Below are 24,819 nucleotides of genomic sequence, written 5' to 3' on the forward strand. Positions count from 1 at the left end.
GAATGCATTACTAAATGAAGACATGAAGTGGAGCCGAGGAGCCAACTCTGTGGTGGATTACAGAGGCTCCTGGAGCAGGAGGCAACTAAAATGGCGCCCACGCGTCCTCCAAGTCTGTAACACCACAGTTCACATTTCCAATGCCAACACGTAAGTTCACTTCTGTTTCACATATGCAGAATAGAATCCTGGGAATGACTCTTACTCAACTCACAATGAACATTTAATCTGGCAAGGCTAGAAACCCATGGGAAAGTTTCCGGTCCTGACTTGGTGCCTGGAATATCACATGGTGGGAACGACTCTCGTCCATATGGCCATCTGACATACTACAGCAGGACATGCCTGAAAAGAACTAAGTCAAGTTTAAGTTGCTGTTGCCAGTGTGAAAACTCATATCTATAGTGCTATACATCACGGGGATGAAGCTGAGCATATCTGGTTTTTACTGGGCTTATGAAGAGTGCTGTTGTTTAGGAGACAACCCTGCCACTGAACCTGAAGAATTGCTTTTAATGACTGCATCAAAAATGTTAGTCTCCTTGACATATGACTATAAACTTCCCTGCTGATATCTTTTATTTTATTTACTTTATTTTATTTTATTCTATTTTCCCTTTGTCTAATATCAATTTCTGGTTTGAATTTACCCAAAACTCAATTCTTCCAGAAGATCTAACACCTAAAGTTACTGAAGAACTCCTTCCCAATAATTTTGATAGTGGAACTTTTTAGCCATTTTCTGTCTGTGATTCAAATTAATTACTGCAACATTTTTGGAGGTTTAGTATTCATACTTATGTATTTAGTTCTACTATTAAGCTTAAATACTAAAAATAGATAGTTTATTTGAATACGCTGTGACTTTCACCTACTTCAGGGTATTCTTAACTTTATGTGGAATTTTTACTGTTTGCAATAATACAATATTTTAAGCCCTTAACAAAGCTCTTTCAAGAGGAAAAGTAGTGTGTGAAAGTATTGTAAGCATCTTTCAGTTCAGGACCTATGGGAGTCTGCTGCTGGGTACCAAAATAAAATAATGTTGAGGTAACAAAAACGGCAACCTGAAGGGCAGTGTGGTTTGAGAGTGTCTCCACTGTAAACCTGTGCTAAATTCTACTGAAAGTACCTACAAATGATAGTGTTACTACTCAGAAAATATGCAGGGACATGTTAAAAATAAAGATTTACACTTAACTGATTTCTGAGAAGGGGGAGTATTGTTTTCAATCAAGATACAGATTTCAGCCCTGGCTGGTATGGCTCAGTGAATTGAGTGCCGGCCTGCAAACCAAAGGTTTACGGGTTTGATTCCCAGTCCAGGGCACATGCCTGGGTTGTGGGCCAGGTCCCCACTAGGGGGCATGCGAGAGGCAACCACACACTGATGTTTCTTTCCCTCTCTAAAATGAATAAAGACACAGACTTCAAAAGATATGATGGTTTTTGGTCTCTTTTTTAAAACTAAGAAAAATATATACAAGTAAAATTTCCCTCTTCAAATGTCTCATTTCAAACTGAGCCAAAGACAACCAAACTGAAACAGCGTTGTTCAGATAAAAGAAGGGATGAAGAAACAAAAATGTAACAAGTGGATAAAGAAAAGTGCTTCTCCATAATAGAACCCCAACTAATGAGGAAATGATGGAATGATTTTGACATCTTCTAATAAAATAATGAATCTAGGCAAAGATCACCAGGGCTCACTAATATCATAGAGAGACAACCAAATGTTACATATTTCTAGATAGAATATATGATAGCATCTATGAAGTGCTTTCCTCCCAGTCAGATTAAGTCTCTAGATCAAGCTAACACTTTGTAGGAACCATGAGGGACAGAAAAAGTTAATAAATAAAAACATGGCAATACAATCACCAAAATCTTGTAGGAAACGCCACAGGACAAGTGACATGGTTTCTTCAAAAAATTAATTACAAAGAAGAAAAGAGATGGATTAGAAACTTCTAGTTACAAGAAGCCTGAGAGACTCATCAAAGGCAATGCATAAAATTTGTTTGGATCCTCAGATTAACCGTAAACAAAAGGATGAATCAGTGAGTACACAAAATAATCAGGGAAATTAGAACTGCTTACTTAATGATATTGAGAAATCACTGTAAATATTTTTAAGTGCATGATAATGGCACTTGAGTTGTGCTTGAAAAAGGGTCTTTATCTCGTGAACTTACATTCAACACATGAATAACGTCTGAGTTTTGCTTCGTAATAATCTAGTTGGTGTAGAAAGGGTGCTTCATATGAAATAAGAGGGAGCTGATTGTTTTGTATCTAGGTAGTGGGCATATGGGATTCACTGGCATACTAATTTTTTTACGTTTGAAATCTTTCACAATAAAATGCTGAAAAAAGTAAAAGTCAGGGGGAAATGATAGAAAAGACTTACCCTGCTGGATATCCTTCATTTCTAAATGCAAACTAGATATCAAGATTCCCACAGTTTGAGATCGTTTTCCATCCAATAACTTGATGATCTGAAATGTAAACATGAAGTTAACACAAGCTGAAATGACCATGCAATCTTTCAGAGGCATATAAAAAACATTAAGATTTTCAGACACTTTGTTGAACGAAACTGATGCTATAGTCACTGTATTTTAATAAGCCTTTACTTTAAAAGTAACTTATCCACAACCATAAATCTTTTAGAAAATAAAGAAAAATAACATCATCCCAAATTCTACCAGTTTAATACAAGCACTAAAATCTCTACAATATTTTACTCTATTATTCAAACACAACTATATTGTAATTGCAATACATGGAAATTTTAAGTCGAACTTTTAAACTTATCATTAGCATTTTTTTCATGCTTTTACTGTTTAAGTCACCTCATAGCCTCCACTCTTGGTGTTGTCACCTGCTGAGCGGTTTAGGGGACAGATCACTGTGACCCTCCCTCAGCAGTTTATCAGTGAGACGACCTTTATCAGGGAAAAATAACTGTACTGCTAGGTATTCAACTTCTTTCTAATGAAGTAGGGCTGACTTATCCTGTACAATTATTCTAGAAATAAATGACAATATATATAAAGCACCTAATATAGTTCTTGACATAGATTATTTAAATAAATTTTCTCTGTTTTGGAGAGTTAGGTTGCTTCATATTTGTGCTACTATTAATATAAGAAATATAATACTTTGTACAGAAGGCTTTAATTTTAAGGAATTTGAATTGTTCTTTTGTAATAATAGATACATATACCAAAAATTGTACAACATTTTAGATATTGCAAATACCTCACTGACAATTATTTAAACCTTTATTTTGTGTTCCTCTAAACTTATTAAGCTAAATAAATTCCTAATAACTTACCACGCAGTGGTCGCTAAGGGAAAAAAGTTACCATTTCTCATGTGGCAACATCACAAAAATCTTAAGACAAGCACTGAAAACATTACCAAATCTTGTGGTTTTTAATGCACTTTACTGAGTAAAATACAAACTAAACTAAACAGCTATGCTTCCTTTCCCACCAAGGTACTTATCAATTTACCAGAATATAGTGAAGATGAGATTAAATAGTAACAGACACCTACATGTATATTAGTACTAGACTAGGTGAGTTGTTTGCTGGTTGAACAATAAGAGATACTGTGAGTTTGTTCAACCAAGATTGTCTAATTATCAATCAATCAACCAATCAATCAATCCTGAATCAATTGTTGCCAGCCTTTGCCTTTCCTTTCTCTGCTCAAAATGGCTACTTTCATGTAACTACCAGAACTAAGATATAGTAAATACCGAGCTTTCATCAAGATAAAAGGAAAATCTGATTTTTCAGTCTAATGTGTTTAATAATTTCACCGGTAGCCTTAGAGGAAGATTCTGGGAGATACATTAAAAGAAATAAAGAAGGAACTTGGTATTTTAAAGTTATTTTTATGAAAGCAAAAGCAGAGGAGGAAGGGATTATGTATAATCAAATATCTTGTTTACGAATGCACGTTCCAGCTTTTTCTTAGACAAGGAACACATATTTAAAGTGGAATAATTTTTATTTTATTCTTTATCCTCACCTAAGGACCTTTTTTCATTGCTTTTTTCAGAGAGAGAGAGGAAGGAAGAGAAAGAAACATTGATGCGAGAGAGAAATATCGACTAGTTGTTTCCCCATATGCACCTGGACTAAGGACTGAACCCACAACCCAGGTAGGTGCCCTGACCAGGAATTGAACCCATGACCTTTCAGTTGTGGACGACACCCAACCAAGACACACTGGTCAGGGCTAAAGTGAAATAATTTTTTAAAGTCCGATGCAGAATTAAGAAAACCCAGTGCAAGATTTAAGTAAATCTTGTGTCATGGATTCACTCATTGCACAAATAGCTGCTGTGGCACTGCTTTGCACGGTGGGGATGGAGAGACGACAGGGTGATGAACTTCCTGGTATCTTCTATGTCAGTACAGGCAGAGCCTCTTCTAAGTATGACATACAATTTAAGTATTTTTTAATTGATAGGCATTTAGAAATTTTCCATATTTAGTCAATTATTAACAAAGCTGCAATGACCAACCATGGAGATATATCCTTAGAACTTGTATTTTGATAGAATAGATTTGCAGAAGATATTCAAACAGTATGTCCATTTAAAATCTTAATAAACATTGCTAAAGTCTTTCTAATGGGTGTATCAATTTACACTCCTACCAAGAATTTGAGAGTGACCATTTTCCTGTTCTCTGACCCATGGTGGGTATTATAATTTTAAAACTTTTGGCCAACATGACAGGTAAAATTTTTCACTATTCTGCATTCTAATCACTTAATAGTACGGTTAAATATTTGGTTATTGGTCACGTGTTCTTGTGAATTGTCTTGTATACTTTTTGCTGTTTTCCAATTACTAGGTCTCTTAAGCTGCTAGAGTGCAAAGAAATTCAAATTAAGAACATAGCTCATATGATTTCACTCATATGGGGTATATAAAACTGAAAACAGTAAAAGAGTAAACAAGAAAAAGTCATATACACAGACAACAGTATGGTGGTTACTATAGGGAGGTGGGGCAGGGTGCACTAATGAGTAAAGGGGGTCGAATTTTGGATGGTGGGCACACAATGCAATATACAGATCATGTACCATAGAAATGTACACCTGAAACCTATATGATCTTCTTAGCCAATGTCATCCCAATACATTTTTTAAAACATGAAGAACATAGCTGAATTGCAAGAAGAAAGAGATATACACAGAGACAGCTGTAGATAGGGGCATTTTCTAAGGGAACGAAAGGGAAGAGAAGTACCCTGTACTGCACCCCTACTAAGTGCTAGGTATTGTGCTCCCTGGTACATGAACTAACCCAAACAGATCATTGTGAATTGGGGGCCGTGAGCACCACCGCACCGTGAACTTCTGTTCCCTTGGTGCTGGTCCCCGCTGTGGATTCCTGAAGTGGTAACAATCCTTCGTGCTCGAGAGTCCTGTGAAGTGAGCGCAGTCACCTCACCGCTATGGTTCTAAAGCAAGAGGCACAGAAAGAAAAGGGCAATTGTTCTGCTAGCCCAATACTCCTTTCTGATATCTGTGACCAAGTCTCACAACTTGTTACCCAGATATATACCTATATTTAAGGCCTCTGCTTTCACAATGGAGTAGTTAGGAAGAAAACATTAAGAAGAGGGAAAAAAACAAGAATGAAGAACACTGAGAGAGAGTGAACAAGGAAAATAAAAAAGAAAGAACAGATTCAGAACATGACAGAACACTTTTAAAAAGATGTTCAATCAGTTCTCAATCCAGAATGATCACATCATTTTTAAAATAATTTTTAGAATCATAGTGAAATTTCAAATAACCAGATGCAATTTATGTAAATCTTCTGTTAACCAAAAATCCCCTTCTTTTCTTTGTATTGCATTCTATGAATACTTGGTATGCCAACTTCTAGACAGACAAAATGAACTTCAAAAATTTCTCTCTGAAGAGAAAGAACATATGACAGGAAAATAAACTAATATTGTATATGTATTCTTCCAAATCCACCAGCTTCTCTAATATATTCTGGGTTTGAAAAAACTCAAACCCAATTGCCTGTATCTTCTATATTCACATTACTGAACAGTGTGGACTGGTGATCATAACGGCTACCTGAAAAATTTTTAGAGTCCTAAGTTGCCTGAGATTGTCTGATATTAAACAATCTGCCCTTTTCATAGGATGAAATGTAACTAATACATTAAAAAAATAACCACAGTATTATATAATATAAAAGACACATCAAACTATTTATTAATTAAAAATGTAATTAATCAGCATCAGCCCATTCTTTCATCATTCTGGTTGTTATTTCCAGAGCTGTTTTAAACATCTTTAGAAGTTGTCTGGCCCAAGTCAAAGGCTCCCAGCAATCTCACAAGAAATACGAATACAGCTGAGAACTACAGCTGTAAACAAATGGGCCTTCCCTCTGGCTCCTAGCTTTAGCGTGCTGAGCTGCCAGGGCCCCTTGGCCAGCGTTGGAAAGTGACTGGCATCATAGTCTGGTGACTGGTTATTAAGAGTCAGGAGATCAGCCTCTGACTTCTAGCCCTGCCCTGACTCATCATCACTGTCAACACTGAAATGAGTCAGTCCAATTCAGCAGCATTCTCTCAATGCAGACTCCTACGTTAGTGTACTGCGAGGGATGCAAAGATTAAAAATAGTAATATATATATGTACGTGTACATGTATATGAACACATATGAATATGTATACATCCTCATTCAATGGGAGCTCAAAGATTAGTTTCAAGGGAAACACATAAATAAGTTTGATACAGGGAGTTATTTGTAGGGATCAGTTAACACAAAAGGTTTCTAATTATTCTTAGGTATATGACCCCTAAAAATTCCAGGACACGTTGAAAGGTGCAATTATGATTAAGATGGCTCTTTCGGGCACCATCGTCCCCTGATAACCTGAAAGCATTCCCCACAGTGCTACATTCAGTGTCTTTTTCCTAAAACAGAAGTCCAGGTCTCACCTTCAGAAGGCCTCTGCACAGAGGAGGTTTGAGAGATAGCTCTGAAGATTGTGAAGCCCAAACGACCGTGTAACTGATATTCTGGTCATCAACACATGAAGGGCTCTATCCATTCCGAGTGGCCACCAGGGTGAAGGCCCCTCTGGGATGAAGACCAGCCAGCAGCAGGGGCTGTTCCACTGTGGAAGGACCTTGAGGCCAGTCTCCCACATTCAACTGCTGGATATGGATAGGAGTCCTGACTTGATTGCTCCACAGGTTCATAATATGCATTTCAAACACATGGGTTTTTTGAAGCTCCCAACATGACTTCCTTCCATGTGGGTTCTTGGCCCCACTTCAGGCTACTCAAGAAAGATACTTCAGAAAACACTTATGGGAAGGTATGAGTGAGTACTTGCAAAAGTGCTCATCCAGTGGGTACTCTGGCTGACTCTGGATTCTGGTACCACTTAACCCTTAGCATTGAAGAAACCTGCAAATGTTGCTTAATTTATCCTTCTGCCCCTGGATTGGCCCAGAAGCCCAGATATTTAAGGACAGACTTTACTTGAGAAGAATGTTCGTGCTTTTAAATGTAAAAATTACTATGGTGACATTTCATACAAAGTCCACATATTTACAGTCATTTTTGATCATACATTCACACAGACACAAACAAAACAGAATCCTACCTCAGCTTATTGTAAATATAACCTAAACTTATCATGCTATTCCTATTCAACAACTACTCCCAATACCCATTTTTATTCTCTTTGTCCTCATGTGCCTATTATTTAATTTTGTTTAATCCTCAAAATCATTTTCTAGTATTAACTAACTTTTGGCAGTGAAGCATTTTATTTTGTCTGATTCAAATTCCTTCTGCTTGTGTTTTAATCTTTCTCTGCTCCCAGAGAAGACAGACAATAGCTGGTCTCACCATCTCTGACACAAAGCTCCTTCACAAACCTCAAGACCATCATTTTTTAAAAACAAGAGATGCTTTATATCAAATTCTTAAAAATTAGTTTCTCAGAAATGTTAGTAAGCTCTCAGTTTATCTTGGTCCTATCTGGAGTCAGCTGAACTTGGCAGCACATGGCCTTCTCTGAGGCATAATTACAGTCTGGAGCAGAATGTAATTTGTGCAGCATTCCACTGACCTACAAGATGACCTTGTGTGGGGGCAAATTCACAGGTTGCATTAAACCCTATTAGACATGCCTAGTTTAAGGCCAAGCCTTTCCAGACCCCCACCACATGCTAGGATTAGGGCGTTCCACACGAGCACTATTACATCGCCCGAGGAGCTCTCCCAATGCCTCCCAGAGGGGGAAAGGCAGGCCCACACCCCCTACTGTCTGAACCTGCACCTGAGTGAGTATACCCAAATCATTATTATTTCTTACATGTGTGGGTGTTTAGAAAAACCTGCCTCTTTGAATAAGAATTAAGATACAAATGGGAAGAAAGATTTTCTACACTAGAAAAACCACACCCTGACTACTCGGCTAGAAAAGTCTTGCCAGACAGACTGAGGAAGACTTCCCACCACGTCCAGTGGGACTTGCACATCTACATAAAATCCATATATATGTTCAGCTTTCTGCCTGGCTTGGGAGACATGGCCAGAAGGAAAAATAAAAATTAATGGTCTGAATACACCATGAATGCCGGAAGCACACTCAGCTAAGTAAGGCACAGCTACAAAGTTAAGATAATCATAGAAGCCTTCTTCCAGCAAGCCTTCCCCACCTGAGAGTGAAGATGATTTCTGTACCTACACCTTCACTGGACACCAAATACATAAGAACCTATTCTGTTCTTTAGCTTAGTCCTCACATGTGAATTTTTTCAGGTTCAGTCCCAGGGTCTCCATCTCTGAGGAAGTTGGTTTTATCATACAGCCTGGAGACTAGGCACCGGGTCTAGTTAAATACAGCCACCTGCATTACGAGTAATGAGCTTCTCCTGGGCACTGCAGGCAAAGAAGGACACATTGCTCCCTTTCCTGTCCCAATCACCCTCCCCCACCAAAAGCAAACAAATAAAGGGTTCACACACATGAGCAGATATCTCAAATATCCGAATGTAGAGCATTTTCAACTACAGAGAACAAATGATTAGATGGTTTTCCTCTCTCAGGGAGATTGTACCCCATAGTGGAAAATATACAGAAAGTAAACAATCTGACCCTCCAAAGGAAAGTTCTAAAAAAACACTACTTCTATTTTTATATCTTCAGACTGGCACTATCTTTTGCTTATGCTTCACATCAACACTCACTGAATGCCATTACTTGGCGAAACTACAGACTTTAAGATGCTGGATTAAAGCACATGCACTACTGATGAGAAGCCTGCCCGTCTCGTTAGCAGTAATCCTTTGCTTTTCTAAGTCACTGGCTTGCAAAGGGATCAAGGTGCTTACATGATGACTGTGGCCTTTATCTTGAGGACATTCTGTGGACTAGGCCTGTTAGAGATGTAACATTGATGCACCTGTCCTAAGGGCTACCAGCTCTGATGAGTATGATGACAATCTACTCTGGACACCTCCAAATCATAAACACAAATTAGTATGGGATCTGACAGCAGTATCTTCTGGGGATGAGACATGGTATATCAAGAGGGCACGTAGATTTAATTTTACTCTCATTTAATGTCACCCATTCATATACCACCAAATTGTAAATTCTTATTTTATAAGTAATGAAAGTCTAATTTGGGAAAGAGAGTGAGAATTCCCCAATGGAAGGACATCCCGAGGAGCGACACAAGATGATACAAGGCCATGAGGCATGGTAGCCCTTAGATGCAGGCCTCATATACAAAATACATTGAGAGGCAGCGATGGACACAATCCCACTTCAGAGTTGTGGCTGTTCCCGAGGCCTTCCTGTCATTTCCAGTGTAGCAGTGACTGGAGATAAGAGAGGACTGCTCCCAGCCAGTCCCAGGAGCGAGGGCCAGCTGGAGGCGATGGTAGGACCGGAGTTGGCAGTCGCCTTGCTATCTCTCCATGGACACATGCAATTGCTTCTTGGCAGGGGCTCAGGAAAATCAATGCTGACTCAGCTTCCTTGTTCCCTTCTCCCGTGTTCTGCCCGCAGCCACCCTTTGGCACCGCACCCAGAGAAGCTGGCTGGCTAACACCATAGTACCATATTATGAGATGTCACCTGACTTGGTACAAACAAGTCCTCACTGCTGATGGCCATCGTGGCTGGGTGTGCTTCTGGGTAGTGGCCTCTGTTGACGGCCTGAATAATGCCATTAAAATAAGCTTTCCACACGCAGCCTGATTATCTGTCCCACTAAATGTGTCAAGGCAAACTAAGCTTCACTGTTCTGCAAACTGTTAAGTCTGAATCCCTTCCATGGCCTTATTTTCGGGGACACATAAAATTGCTCATATGAAGTTTACTTTAAGGATTTAGGCTCTTCCCCAAGAAATGTGAAAAGGCAAATTGTCACCCTGTCCTGCGTCTGAGAACATATTTGGCATCCCATTCCCTTACAGATGAGACACAAAAGCCCTTTTATTGGTTTTCAGGCCTGTGGATTCTGTACAGAAAGCAAATGGAGAGAAGGCCATAGCAGGTGAGGGCTGTGGCTAGGCACAGGGTAGAGGGTCCTGTGGGATGGAGGGGAATGGGAATGTGGGCAGCAGCTAATTCTGAGGGTTTTAGAGTTTTTTGCGTTATGCATGCAACAAACTCCAAAACAAAATCACATGTGTTTTCTCACTGATTAGAGACCTAGGAGAGAATGTGACTGATGCATCCATTGCCCTGTCTTCAGACAAGGCCACAGCTGCTGTCACACAAAGGTTCAGATGAAAAATGTCATCGTATTATTTCTTGGAGCTCAAGGGACCTTAAAAAGTGCTTGTCTGTAACAATCAGGAAACATTGCTGAACCACTGACAACCAACCTGGTGAGAAATAACTGGATGGAGGGCTACCTAGCAGGAAAAAAAATTGAAAAGGGAAACAGAAGATGTATGAAAGATCCAACTTATAGTAAAACACAAAAACAAAAGAAAACACAGGTCCAACTGTCCAAGGCTCTGCTTCTCAAACTGAAGGTATGAACACTTAAGACCATGAGAGGAGCTAGGACCTCCCTGTGGGACAGAAGTTAATAACATCAGGATAACCTAGAAAACTTCAACTCTGTACCTTCGAGTGGCCTCTAATTATCATGGTTAAACTCTAAGGCCAGAATTGTTCCATATATGCAGTTCAACTCTTAAAAGCAGGGTATACAACTTACTTATTCTCTGTTTCAGGAGGGATTAGAGTCCAGAGGCTCACCACTCAAGATATACCATAGGCATGATGCCGAGGGACCTCTAAGTCATGTTTTATTGGGGTTTTTGCTTGTTTGTTTTAAATGTCTATATTACAACTCCATTTCCATCTCTCCTGTCCCAACAAACCACCTTCATAGCTGCCAATGACTAGTAGAGCAAATGTTCCTTCACTTCCCTTCTCACCCTCCTGGACCTAGCATTGAGGAGGAAAGGGAAAGCTTCCTCTCAATCATTCCTAAATTGCACAGGAAACATCTTCATCCTACAAACATCTGCATATCATAGGCAAAGCCCTTAGAAAAGTTTGGTTGGGGCACTAGAACACTGTCTACAATAGTATAAGACAATCAAGCATTCGTGCGATGCTCTCCAGAAGTTTCATGTGCCCGTGAATTACAAGTGACATCATTAAAAATACAGGTTCTCGTTCCCTGAGCATGGGCTGGGACCTGTTTTGGATTGAATTGTATTTCCCCCCAAAAGGCTATGTTAAAGCTCTCACCTCCATCACCTAAGAATGTGACTTTATTTGGGAATAGGGTCATCACAAATATAATTAGTCATGAAGAGGTCATACTGGAGTCAGGTGGCCCATCATCCAATATGACTGGTGTCCTTATAATAAGATGGCCATGTGAAGACAGAGACATGGAGGAAGAATGCCAAGTGATGATGAAGGCAGAGACTGGAGCTGGGCAGCTGCATGTCAAGGAATGTCAGAGATGGCCGGCAAACCACGAGAAGACAGGAAGAGAAGGATTCCCCTACCAGTTTCAGAGGGGCCGTGGTTCCGCAAACAGCTTGGTTTCAGACTTTCAACCTACAGAACTGTGAGGTAATACACTTCTGTTATTTTTATTTACTCAGTTTGTTGAGATGCCCTCAAAGACTAATACAAGGTCGGAGATTCTTATATTTCTGACAAGCTCTCTGGTGGCACTTTTGCTTCTGGTCCACAGACCATACTTTGAGTAGCCAGGTGACCACCAATGAATGTATTATTTTGTTTACTATCACTGGTACTTAGCACAATGACTGATATATATATATATATATATACATATACACACACATATGTTTATATAATCCCTGATTCCCTCTCTCTATCAGTCTCCGCAGAGTCTTTTCTTAAAGCTATATGCTCAGTTGAGGAGGTTGGCTTTCTCATACAAGGCCAATCCCAGGTACACAGACAACCATTTGCCTTTCTAAGGATTCTAAATAACACAGTTTATAAGACCTTTGGACTTTCTGTCTTATTTATATAATTTCTCATGTACTATTAAGACACTGAACCCAGCCTCGTAGACATTCTTGGTGGCTCAAATAGGGCTTTTCTCTCCAAACTTTCGTGTTAGGCTTTTGAAAAGAACACATGCTAATAATTACCCCAAGCTGTTTAGAGATAATGGACAACAGAAAAGTTATTATCTTCAATGTCATCGTGCGTCTTTGATATGATAATCATTGCATTCAAGATATCAGAAATGATGGATGGCCTTTGATTTAGAGCATACCGTGATGCAAATTACCTAGCTCTTTCCCACTTCTGCTTAGAAGGTGAAGAGCTCCTGACAGTGGGCGCTCCTAGCTTCAGGCTTCAGGCCACTGGAGGCAAAGGCTGAGACAAAACTCATAGAGAAACACTCCCTTCTCTAAAGATACCTGAGGCTGCTTTACTGTTTCCCTTTATGGACATACTTCGCCTAGAACAACTTCACACATAGTCTTACTTTGCAGCCATTGCTGTAACGTGCACTATTTATAACCTAAGTCATTCTACTCTGTTCACTTTCTGGCTAACAACAGTTGACATAAGTAACACATTGCTCGGGTAGACTCACTGAGTTCCTTCCATAAACATAAAGCAACGATTCCAGGAAATGTTAGGAAGAAAGGAAAGATGAAAGAGCACTATACACACACACTTTTAAATTGCTACAAGATTCTGTTAGGGCTCACGGTATATAACTCAGCACATTTCCCCTGTAATTAGTCTTTATCATGCTCCTGACTCTCACAGCACATCCATCAAGGACAATCAGCACACGTTGTATTTTAACATAAGTCATCCATGTGCATGAAATAACAGTGGCCCCAAATGTTTACTCAGCATCGCCCATGAAGAATGGGCGAGCCCCTTCACCCACCCTGACTACAATCATGAGTAGGTGTACCTGGAGGCTCTCCCGTAACGATGAGCTTGTACCAGGTGTACCTGGAGGCTCTCCCGTAACTTTTGATAGTATGAGCGCCATACATACTGTAGGTAATTTGCCCAGAGTCACCCAGGTGTCTGACTACTAGTCCCATGTCCTTTCCCTTGAAATACATCTCACCCCAGCAAGGATGCACACGCCTTACCAATCATGTTGCAACAAGGAAATAGCCTCTAAGATTCAAAAAGCAAACTGCCTTTGAGTTTTAGGCTGGTGGAGTAAAGGCTTTTTCATTTCCTTTCCTCCTATAAAATCCACCCAAATTGAGGAGCAGAAACACACAATCTATTTTTAGTGAACTACCAGACTCCTTAAATTTCAAAACAGAAAGTGTGAAGGCAGAGTAGTCAGAAGAGTAGTAAATTTCACGCAGCGATGAAAGGACAAACCTAACTGTCTGCAGAGGAAGTCAGGACCTTGGACATGCACACATTAGAGGCCTTACGTGCTGGGGAAGGCGAGGGTGATGCAGGAGCTGAATATACGGGGATTATTTAAAAGTTAGTCTATGGTGCAATTAGGTGACAGATGCATAATCCTACCTATCATGATCAGGAGGTATAGGTTCTAGCGAAAATCAACGAGACTTGGGACTCACAGACATCAGGCACACAGTGGATGGGCTTGAGGTCTTGTGCTGAAATGAAGTAATTATCCAAATTCCAGATCCTTCTAGCCTTCTCTCTCAGAATGCTCCCAGGCAGGATGACACCCCACTCCCCATCCCCCAGTCAGGTGCCTAGAGAAATTCCATCCGGAAAAACAGATCAATCTAAGAGCAAAGACTAATAGATCCTATCATTGGCAGGGGTGGGGTGTAAGTGAAATGCTGGTCTGCCCCACCATGAGATCCAAAACTAGGCAAACCCTGTCCATCTACACTGGGCTTTCTATCCGGGTTTATCACACCCCCATCTTATATATAGAATAGCAGCCAAAAATCACCAACTATTTGAAGAAACCCTCTCACATAAAATACAGAGGTCAAACCCCCCCAAAAAAATTAAAAAAGGAACTTGGAAGAAGAAACAGAAAGTAGTAAGCAAGAGATAATGTCAAGAAACTATAATTTGTAGACTCAGAAAAGTAAAATGAGCTTCTACAAGTTAAAATATAATTTTGAAATGCAGAAGTCCTTGTCTACCAAAATGGGAATTCCATAGTAACTGTCTAAAATTGTAGAAGCAATAGATAGCAGAATACACAAAACAGAGACAGCTCAGAGTGTTGAAAGCTGGTGCCTCTGGGGACCCACTGAGGTGGGAGTAGGTTGGGGCAGCACAGACCTTTATTTTTTACCTGTAAAAGCTGTGAAATATCAAACTAATAGTATATGTACATCTATGCATAGTTTAAAGGATGTTAAAAACAAACATGTATTCACACACTCCTTTAAGAAAGTGAGAACTACTAATGCCTTTGAAGAATATCTTCCTCCACAATTTTCCTCCAAAGGAGCCATTCTTCTGAATTTTTTGTGTACTATTCCCTTGCATTGAAAAAAAAAAATAGTTATGTTATAAATGTATGATTCCATAAGCTTATTTGGCTTTTCATGTTTTTGAACTTCCGACCAATGGTCTCATTCTTTTCTGACTTTTTAAAACTGAATATTAGGTCCATGAAGCATCAGTGGAAATACATGTGGCCATAGCTGATTCTTTTTCAAAGCTGTATAGTATTCCATTTATTATGTGGCTTTACCTCAGTCCATTTGCCTACTCAAATGATGATGGGCAGATTTCTGCTATTATAAACTAAGCTTTTCACAGACATTTTTATATGGGTCTTTTGTATAAATGTGTAAAAGTTTGAACAGACAGTGTGTACATGTTCACATAAGGTAGATTGAGCGAAACTGTTTTCCAAGTACATGGAATAACTGACCTTCCCATCAGCAGCAGTGAGAGTTCCTACTGCTCAATACCCTCTCAACATTTCAGTCATACTTTTTAATTTTTGCCAAACTGGTGGATCTCAAATGGCATCTCAGCTTTTCCTACTTGCTGATTATTATATTTTCACATTTATTGACCATTCATTTCATGACAAGCCTGTTCATATCTTTTGCCCATCTTTCTGTTAGAAGGTGACCATTTTCTTAGCGATTGGAAAGGACGCTACCTACATTTTGGATAGGAATTCTTTTTCGGTTATTTATGTTACAAATGTCTTCTATAAGTTTGTGGCTTATCTCTTCATACTCTCTGTATTATCTTTTGGTGAGCAAAAGAATTTAAAATTTTTTAATTTATTTATTTTATTTTAATTTTTTTTTAAGATTTTATTTTTATTTATCTTTAGAGGGGAAGGAGAGAGGGAGAGAAACATCAATGTGTGGTTGCCTTTCGTGCGTCCCCTGCTGGGAGTTGGCCTGCAGGGAACTGGCCTGCAACCCAGGCATGTGCCCTGACTGGGAATCAAACCTCAATCCTCTGGTTCGCAGGCCTGTGCTCAATCCACTGAGCTACACCAGCCAGGGCAGAATTTAAAAATTTTTAAATGTAATTTTATTTTAATGTATATATTTCTCATTTTACTTAGGCTTTTTGTGTCTTTTCCAAATGAGGTTGAAAGATAGGCTCCTATATTCTTTTTTATAAAACTACTTTTTCTTTTCTCAGTCATGTGCTTGATGTACCTGGAATTAATTTTTATTTATGACATGAGGAATGGATCTACTTTCTTTCCTTTGGGCCACACATACATTGATTTTCAATAGTCAATTTGTCACATATCAGACCCCATAGGTGCATGGATCTGCTCTGAACCCTCAATTCCTCCCACTGATATTTGTTTTCTTTTATTCTGTGCCAGGTACTACCATACTATAACTACCGTACTGTCCATTATTTAATTTTTATTTCTATGTGGTGGAATAAGTATCCTACCTGTTTTTTCTTTGTTGGAGCTTTTTATTTTTCCGATTTTATGTTTATTATTCCTTTACTTTAGAAAAATAGTCTTGCCACCAATGTAAGACTCCATAAACTTCTTTGGCTTTCATGTTTTCAACTTCAGACCAATGGCATCATTCTTTTGTGACTTGACTTGTTTTTTGTTTTGTTTTTTTTTTTTTTTACTAAACATCATATTTATGGTTGCTTTTATAAGGTTTTGAAACTTGCTCTTCCATACATATTTTTAAAATAAGTTTGTCAAATTCTGAATAATCATATATACATTTTGATTGGAATTATTTTAAAACTAGAAATCAGTTTTAAAAGACATATTTATAATATTGATTTTCCTATTCACGAGATGAATATCTCTTGCCTTTTATTTATTGCATTGAAAGCATAAATACAATGTTTTTTAAACATATTTATGGATTTAGTCTGCTAATACGCTGTTTCAGATCTTCCCATCTTGTATGGGAGAAATGGCCTGTAATCTCTTTTATCTCCTGTCCTTGTCTGGTAGCATGGGCCAGACTAAATACTAGCTTTCAGTGTAACACCATTTTCTAGTCTGTAAAGTATTTTGTGTGAAAAGGAAAGGTTTGGTATAACAAAACCATCCAAACCTGGTACTTTCTTTGTGGAAAGATCTCAAATTACTGACCCAATTTCCTTAATGTTTACAGGACATTCGGGTGTTCTGTGTCTTTCTGACTCTGTTTTGGTGATTTATCTTTTTCTAGGAAGTTATTTCATGTGATTTTCATTTCTTTGCAAAAGTTTGCTCATGGTGTTCATGGCAGTCACATTCACCTGTATTTTCCTTAATATCATTATGTTTGTTTTGCTCAGTCTCACTGAAAGTTTGTAAATTATTGTTTTCAAAAAACAAACTTTTGACTCTGTTAATCTTGTCTACTATTTAATTTTTAAAATATTTCATTCTAATCTTCTAAAATGTATTAGATCAAACCATACGAAAGTATAAATAGCGGGTCACATTTAACCTGCAGGAATGACTTTTCTTGTTGTGTAACCTACTAGGTCCTTTTAATTTCTCCAGTTTGTTTTTCTTTTACTAGCTATTAATTTTGGAAGCTTAATTTATTATTGACTTTTTGCTTTTCTAGTATAATCACTTATAACCATACATTTTAGCTCCATCCTACAAGTCTTGTTAACCAGTATTTTCTGAGTATTTATAACTGTTTTCTGAATCCCATTATAATTTCTTTCTTGATCCATGAGTTACCTCCAGGTATAAATATAAATTTTAAAAGGCAAAGAAGTTTTTGTTATGGACATATTTATGTTGTATTTTTGTTATGATTTCTAACTTAATTCTATTTTGATCAGAGGATGTGGTCTGTATAAAAAAAATTCTTTGAAATTTGTTGAGACATGCAGAACCTTTGCTTTTCCTTAAGTCTTTTAATACTACTTGACTTTTAAATTACACATTTGCATGTAATATTATGTTGACAAAAACTAATGAAATATAATAGTTGCTTTGGTCTATTTCATCGTTAATATAGAAACCAACCTAATGGGTCTCATCACCACCTAAATCATGCACTCTAAATATGTCTGTACTTATTTATTAACAGCCTCTTGTGTTCTAACAGGACCTTGGAGGTCACCTGACGTATGCTGCCCGCTAAGGCCAGTGCACTTAAAATTGTACAAAGCAAAATTTAAAAAGTACTAGAAAGTGGAAACAAGTTGTATTATCCTTCTGCTCTCTTGCGTGGTTTTCTCTTGGCACACCTTGAGGACATTTATCTCTGAGCATCAATATTAAGTTCATTTGCTTCACTTCATAGTCATGTCCAAGTGACACCCTCAGAAAAATGACAGGGGAAACCAAAGGGCAGGCAGCTCTCCGGGGGCCCAGGAGCCGTTGCTGAATGAGAAATGAGGCTTCTGGTTGGAACCCAATCTCCGGTCTCCTTTAAAGGTGACACGAGGATTCTCAGTCATATTCCTTCCTGCTGCTGGTGGTACTGATGACAGTGGTGACAGTATGGTGGCAGCAGTGAACATCTGTGTCAGGCACAAAGCTAAACACTTCACACAGATCATGTTATTCCTCATAATCACCCTTTGAAGTGCGTACTGTTGTTATTCACACTTGGTAGACAATGGAACTGCACAGAGGAGTCTTTGAGAGATGAAGGCACTTGCCCCATGGATGAAATGATGGCTCAGAAAGACAAAGGCCTACGTGGCTTCCCGAAATTGCTGACGAACCACAACACTACCACCTTCCCTGCTTGGACCAGCTGTGGCTCTTAGTGCACGAAGCCTGCTGGACAAAACAGCTGGTGGACCAGACACTGGAGCTCTGGCCCCTACTGCAGCCTCACCGCTGGCTTCCTGGCTCTGAGGGACACACCACGGTCTTGCTTGATAGGAATGAACTCCTTTTGCTAGTCTGAGTTCTATCTCCTCTCTGTACCTTTGGCCTCGGGGGCTCGTCGCTTTCTTTTGTGGCAACTGAATGGCTGTGTCCTAAAGGGCTGAATTGTTCAGATATCCCCCCACCCTATACGTAACATGCGACAAAAGCATCACATGGCCCAGTTTCTCCAATGTCTTACTAAACCATTCCAAACATCATATGCTTTAGGCATTTTGCTGCTACATTCTGAATCACATTCTTCTCTAATCAACACTCTCACTGGCTCATTTTTTCCATTAGTAAGATGACTGTAGTACAGAGTGAACTATTTATAATGAGCCCCAGCTTAAGCAATGTGGCTTTCAGTTGGCTTCATCTTAAATAAATCTTTCTTTGTTAATTAATGTACCTTATCCCAGTGTCGTAAGTAACATTTATGTTCCTGAATTGGACACGGAAGAAGAGAACCACACCCAGAGTGGAGGATCCAAAAATCTTCAGCATCAATATGAATGCAATAACCATTGGAAAACAAAGTTTAGAAGTTTTTGTGCTTATTGTAAACTAAGGAAGTTGTACAAGAGAATCTACAAGAGAGTAAAAAGTGATGTGATAATTAGGTCATGAATTAACCCCCTGGTACTTGCAGCTCCATACTGTTTTTAAAGACCCCTTCTCACCTCCTAGGATATTTTGCACATGCAAAATGCCTAATGTGACTAATAAGGTACCTAGCATAAAAGTTAATTAATGAAAATGAAAACACTAAAACTCGGGTTATTTAGTCACCAGGGCCTGGAGCCAGATCCCAATTAGACTGCTCTCCTGGTGAAGGAAGGGAGCAAAATGCCCAATAGGTTCCATCTGGCTGCTCTGTGGGTCAATCTAGAGCCTCATGTCCTTTTCAAACTAGCCTTTCCAACCTCTCCTTCCCATTGCAATGAGGAACTAAGGACAATCCTCGCCCTGGACTGGGGAAACTAACTCCGGGACTCTCCCGCTCACGTGTAAGGGGCTTGGCAGCTCAGGAATCCAGCTGGAAGCGAGTAGAACTCACTAACTCTTCCCAGCCCAATCCCTTTTGTCATTCATTCCACTGGAGGGGCCCCTAACCCTCCAATCCCATTTGTACCCCACTGAGGAGATCTGATAATGGTCCTGGCAGAGCCGTGGCTTTTCCTAACTTCTGGCAGGGGCCTCGCTGACCCAGAACATGGCTGCACACATGATTTCTTCTCATACTGTCTCTGTAAATTGACCATGGCTAACCTTGCTGCCCTAATCAGATCAATCAGAATAACATTTCTTTAGCTGCTGCATGCTGGCTGCCTCCTGGGCTGAGGCATGACTCAGAGTCAGGCTTAGATACTGAAGGCAGATTTTTGAGTTTCCAGTGGTCTCAGGTTTCCTTTGCTTTTATCACAGTTGGTGAGCTTTGTACAGCCCGTGTTTACAGCCATGCAAATTAGCCTCAGCTGGAGAGAAATCAGGTCAGGCCCCAAGGAAATCAAGCTCCGGGCCACAAGGTATATTATCAAAAATTGAAACTGTGGCCATAATACTGCAGTCGAGCCAGACTGTCCTAAGAAACACGTGGATAGCTTTGTCTGATGTAACCTGAACTCTTCTTGGCTTGGCCTCTGGACCCTGAAAATGGAGAGATGGAGGGGAAAATGGTAAAGGGCCACACAAGCCAGCGGGGGCTGGCCAGCTCAACCAATGGCTGCTGCCACTAAATGCATTTTTGGTTAAGTAGAGACAAGTATGAGAAGGGAAATTTTGCATCTTTGAAAGAACACTCTGGTAGTGAGGCTGGTTTGGAGTAAATCACATGCTGTTCACGGGCAAAGCAAGGCCCCAACTGCAATGGTTTCATTCTATTCACACATTTGTATACACTCAATTTTAAAATGTATGTGTGAAAGTGTCCACATTCAGAGGTGATCTGGTATGTTGCATCTGGAAAGCATCTTTAAAAACATCCATTTGAGATGCCATGACAGTTAGGAAAACTAAGGCCAGAGAGGTTACATGACTGGACATGCAGCAACGGTTACTAGTTACTAGTTACTCACTACCAGTTACTTTCCAGACATGCCTCCCGGAGCGTGTTCTGCAGTTCCCCGCAGAACGGCAGTCCCCCCATCATATTTCCAGCCCTGCAGTACCACAGCACACAAAGAAACATAGTTTGCTTTCAAGTAATTCTCCAACACACTACGTCTCTTAAAGACATGACTGAGCGGTTACTAAACCCTAATGATTACTACGACTACTCCCTGAGCTCCCACGTACTTCAGACCCACACAGCGCGGTGCGGACAGGGTCAGGCAGCTGGACACGCAGACTGTGCCTGGATCTGTGTGCTGCAGTGTCGGTTCACACAGGAACCCCTTGTCCATTTGCCCCTAATAAGCAAAACAAAAGTTGGTGGGTCTTAAGTGTCCCCATTGGCAAAGTGGAAGTAATGACAAGATAGTTGGGATACACCTAATTAAGGTTCTCATCTTTTGACAGATAAGAGACCAGAGACCCAGAAAATTTAAGGGACTTGCTCAAGATTCAATAGTTGGTTAAGGTCAGAGCCAGAAGTAGAAACCAGGTCTCCTGACACCAAAGCCAGTGTCCTTCTGTCACTCACCAAGGACCAGAGAAGGCAGTTCAGGCCTCTCCAAGTGAATTTAAAGTCAGGACTTAGAGTTAAATTCAGATCAAAATCCCATGTGTTGGGTAACTCAAAGCACAAGCTCTGGGGTAGCGGCTGGATTCATTTCCTTACCACTTAAGAGCCGTGTGAGGCTGGCTAGGTCACACAACCCTCATGGCTCCAGCTTCCTCACCTACGAAATGGGAATAATAACAGTAACCACCTTACTGGGTTCTTAGAGTGACTGAACAAGTTAATACATGCCAAGCACTTAACCCAAAACCACTTACTCAGCATTAGCTATTATTATTATTACTACTGAAATCTTCACAGTCCGCATTATGCATGTACCCGTGAGAACATGTGTATGTGCAGGGGCTGTTCTGACCTTTGCGTATACTTCACAAAGCATTTATGAGTTCAGTCGGAAAAGCATCCATGTGACTTGGGTTTGTGACTTAAATAGACAAGTAAAGTCTTTGCCTATTCCTGTTATTTTTTTAATCCTCACCAGGGAGGGATATGTATGTGTGTATGTATATATATGTATATATCAATATTTTATACACACACATATACACACACACAGAGTGATTTGACAGAGAGAGGGAAACATGTATGCGAGAGATAAAACCTACTCGGTTGTCTCCCATAAATGCCATGACCAGGGATTGAATCGGCAGTATTTCTGGTGTACATGATGATGCTCCAACCAATGAAGCCACTAGGCCAGGGCAAGATCTTTGCCTATTTTTGTTATGTTCTCACACACTCCTAAGCTTAGAGCAGGACAGAAGGCTAGAGGAGTCCCTGCCGTGACCAGGGTGCCAGCAGCAGCAGCACTCACCCCCAAGCCACTGACCAGCACCAGCCCGTGTCCTAGTCTTAGAAAAGGGCCTCATCAGTGAATGAGGTCCAGGAAAATACAGGAAAGACTTCAAACTGTTGCTCAACTAGGAGGAAAGAATAAATACTTTTTAAAAGAATACAAATATTTTTAATGGTTCTCTCACAGACCATCTTGTCATATCCAATTATCCATTTTTGTTTTCTAATTAGATAACCCCAAATCCATATCAAAATAAATCTTCAATCCCTTTCGATATGGAAAACTTAAAAAGCTCTGTGTGTGTAGATGTGTGTATGGGGGGGGGGGCCGGGGGTGATTCCATAATCAGTCCCCAAAGGGCTAAGTCTAATACTTCATAAATTTTTATACTACAGTCTTTCACTCTAAGCACTGGAACTATGTCTACCTATGATTTCTATTCTACCATTACCTACAAGCCTTTCTAATAGGCACTTGGCTCCCAACACTTTGCATGGATAATCTGCTGTGAAATTTGGCCTCCTGGGCCACAATAAAGAGATCTAACAAGACTAAAGGGGGTACAGAGGGCAGTTCCCCTCTTGTAGGTGCCATTTCTCAGCGCTCTGGGAGAGAAGCTAATGCAGCTTTAGATCTTAGCATTCTAAGGTGCCCTCTTGTGGTTTGGGGCAGGTAATGAGCATCCCAATGACACTGCAATTGGCTAGAGGTGCGAGTCCAGATTTAGTTACTGTTTAACAGCCAACAAGAGAAACACAGCTGAACTCCAAGAATAATATGCAGATTCAACATTCTGAAAGAATCATTGATGTCCATACTCGACAAGTTCTAACCACCCTTTTCTCAGTAAGTAAATAAAGTAAAAGTACAACTTAACTTTTGGGACTATCTGATTTCCAAATAAAATTTACAAGGCAGAATTTTTGTAAACTGGTGCCTGTCTGGACTGAAAGCTCCTGTTTGCCTTTAGTAGATTTAGCCAGTGAGGGGCCCCTAAACTGAAGAACAGGAAGTCCCTGATCATTCCAGCTATCACTCAAGGAATCTGGACATAGCACTAATGACCTCAAGGTCATATACTGGTGCAATCAACACACAGGCAAGTTATTTCACTCATTTCTATAGATGATAACCCCTACCTTTGCTGCTCACTTTTCAAATGCATGAGGAATATAAAGGGCACTGCAAACTCATCCTCATTCCTGGGGGTGAAAATAATGCGCATAATTTACCGAGGCAGCTGAGAAATTATCTTTGTACACAAAAGCTGAAATTATATAAACTTGGAAAGCAACAGGTTATGAAACCCTATAAATTTATGTCCAGGCTTCCAAACAACGTTTCCCTCCCACCCTTCTCCTCTTCCCACTAAACTGAGACATCAAGTCTGGGATTGGAGCATTACAGCTATGATCCGCGCCAAAGTGACCAAATTACAACTGATGGCTTTTGGCTCCAGGATGTTTCAACAGACTGGTGTCTGCTGAACCATCACCACCCCTCCCCTCCTGACTCATACTTCACCGCCCCCTGTGCCCCCACCCCCACCCAGTGCTCAGGGGAAAAGTGCTCGGCCATTATTTCATTATTCTTGAGAAATATCTATCAAAAAGGTAGAGGGAGGGGAATGATTTTATATATCTTACAGAGGAGGGAACAAGAATAGAGTTTATAATTCAAAGTGCGATTGTGCCATTTCAAGAGAAGAATATTGGCAAGTCATGCTGACTTTCTGAAAGTTGCTGGGCAGGTTTAAAAAGCAACTGGAAAGTTTATCAGAGCAGCTAGTTCCTTGACAGGCACCAGGAGAAAGAATCTCAGACAATGAGGGCAGATTTCTGGCTCTTGGTTAAGATGCTGACCTATCTTTCCCAGGAACAAATGTAACTGAGAGGCCGTGCAAATATGGGCATATTGGCAGTGGAAACTCTTGTTTTATAGTGCAAGAAGACTATATAAGCCAACGTGAGATGAACTACTAGATGTCTGCATGTGTCATTAGAGAAAGTTGTGAAATTCTATAAATATTGAAAAAACAGGAATGGTGTAGAGATTACCCTTTGCAAATACTTCCAGGAATGGACATACTAATGTCTTAAGACCTTCAACAACCTTGTGGGAATCAGTGACGTTCAAAAATTCCTTTGCAAAGCTTCCATATTAGTTCATAAACTAGGAGATTAATACATAGTTCTAGAGAATACTTAAAGTACTTTCATAACCACGATTTCACTTTACTGTCATAACAACCCTGTAAAGAATTGTTATTTCCCATTTTACAGAGAAGTAACCAGTGTGGGAAAGGTAAAAACTTGGTCTGAAGGTTATCACAGAGAAAAAAACAGGAGACAGTACTCAGTATTGGTGCCAATAAGAGCTGACGTTTTGAACCCTGCTTCTCCATTTGGTGATTGCTACGTTTGTCTCGGCAGAGTGGTCTGGTGTCATGAAGGAGATTGGCACAGGCCTGAGTATCCAATGCAAATCTGTTGGTGAGCATTTATTTATAGCTAATATATAAAATAAC

The 24,819-nt window shown here is 39.9% G+C and overlaps 1 protein-coding gene across 1 annotated transcript in view; it reads right to left on the reverse strand.

Moving 5' to 3' along the window:
• Positions 1-24,819, reverse strand: part of FMN1 (formin 1) — a 265,054-nt gene that overhangs the window by 149,500 nt on the left and 90,735 nt on the right. Inside the window, exon 6 of the mRNA XM_037056139.1 lies at positions 2,411-2,498. Within this exon, the coding sequence (XP_036912034.1) occupies positions 2,411-2,498 (88 nt within the window). The remainder of the gene's footprint in view (positions 1-2,410; positions 2,499-24,819) is intronic.

The sequence above is a fragment of the Sturnira hondurensis genome, unplaced genomic scaffold (assembly GCF_014824575.4).
Source record: "Sturnira hondurensis isolate 20B ecotype Veracruz unplaced genomic scaffold, ASM1482457v3 Scaffold0008782, whole genome shotgun sequence".
Taxonomy (NCBI): Eukaryota; Metazoa; Chordata; class Mammalia; order Chiroptera; family Phyllostomidae; genus Sturnira; species Sturnira hondurensis.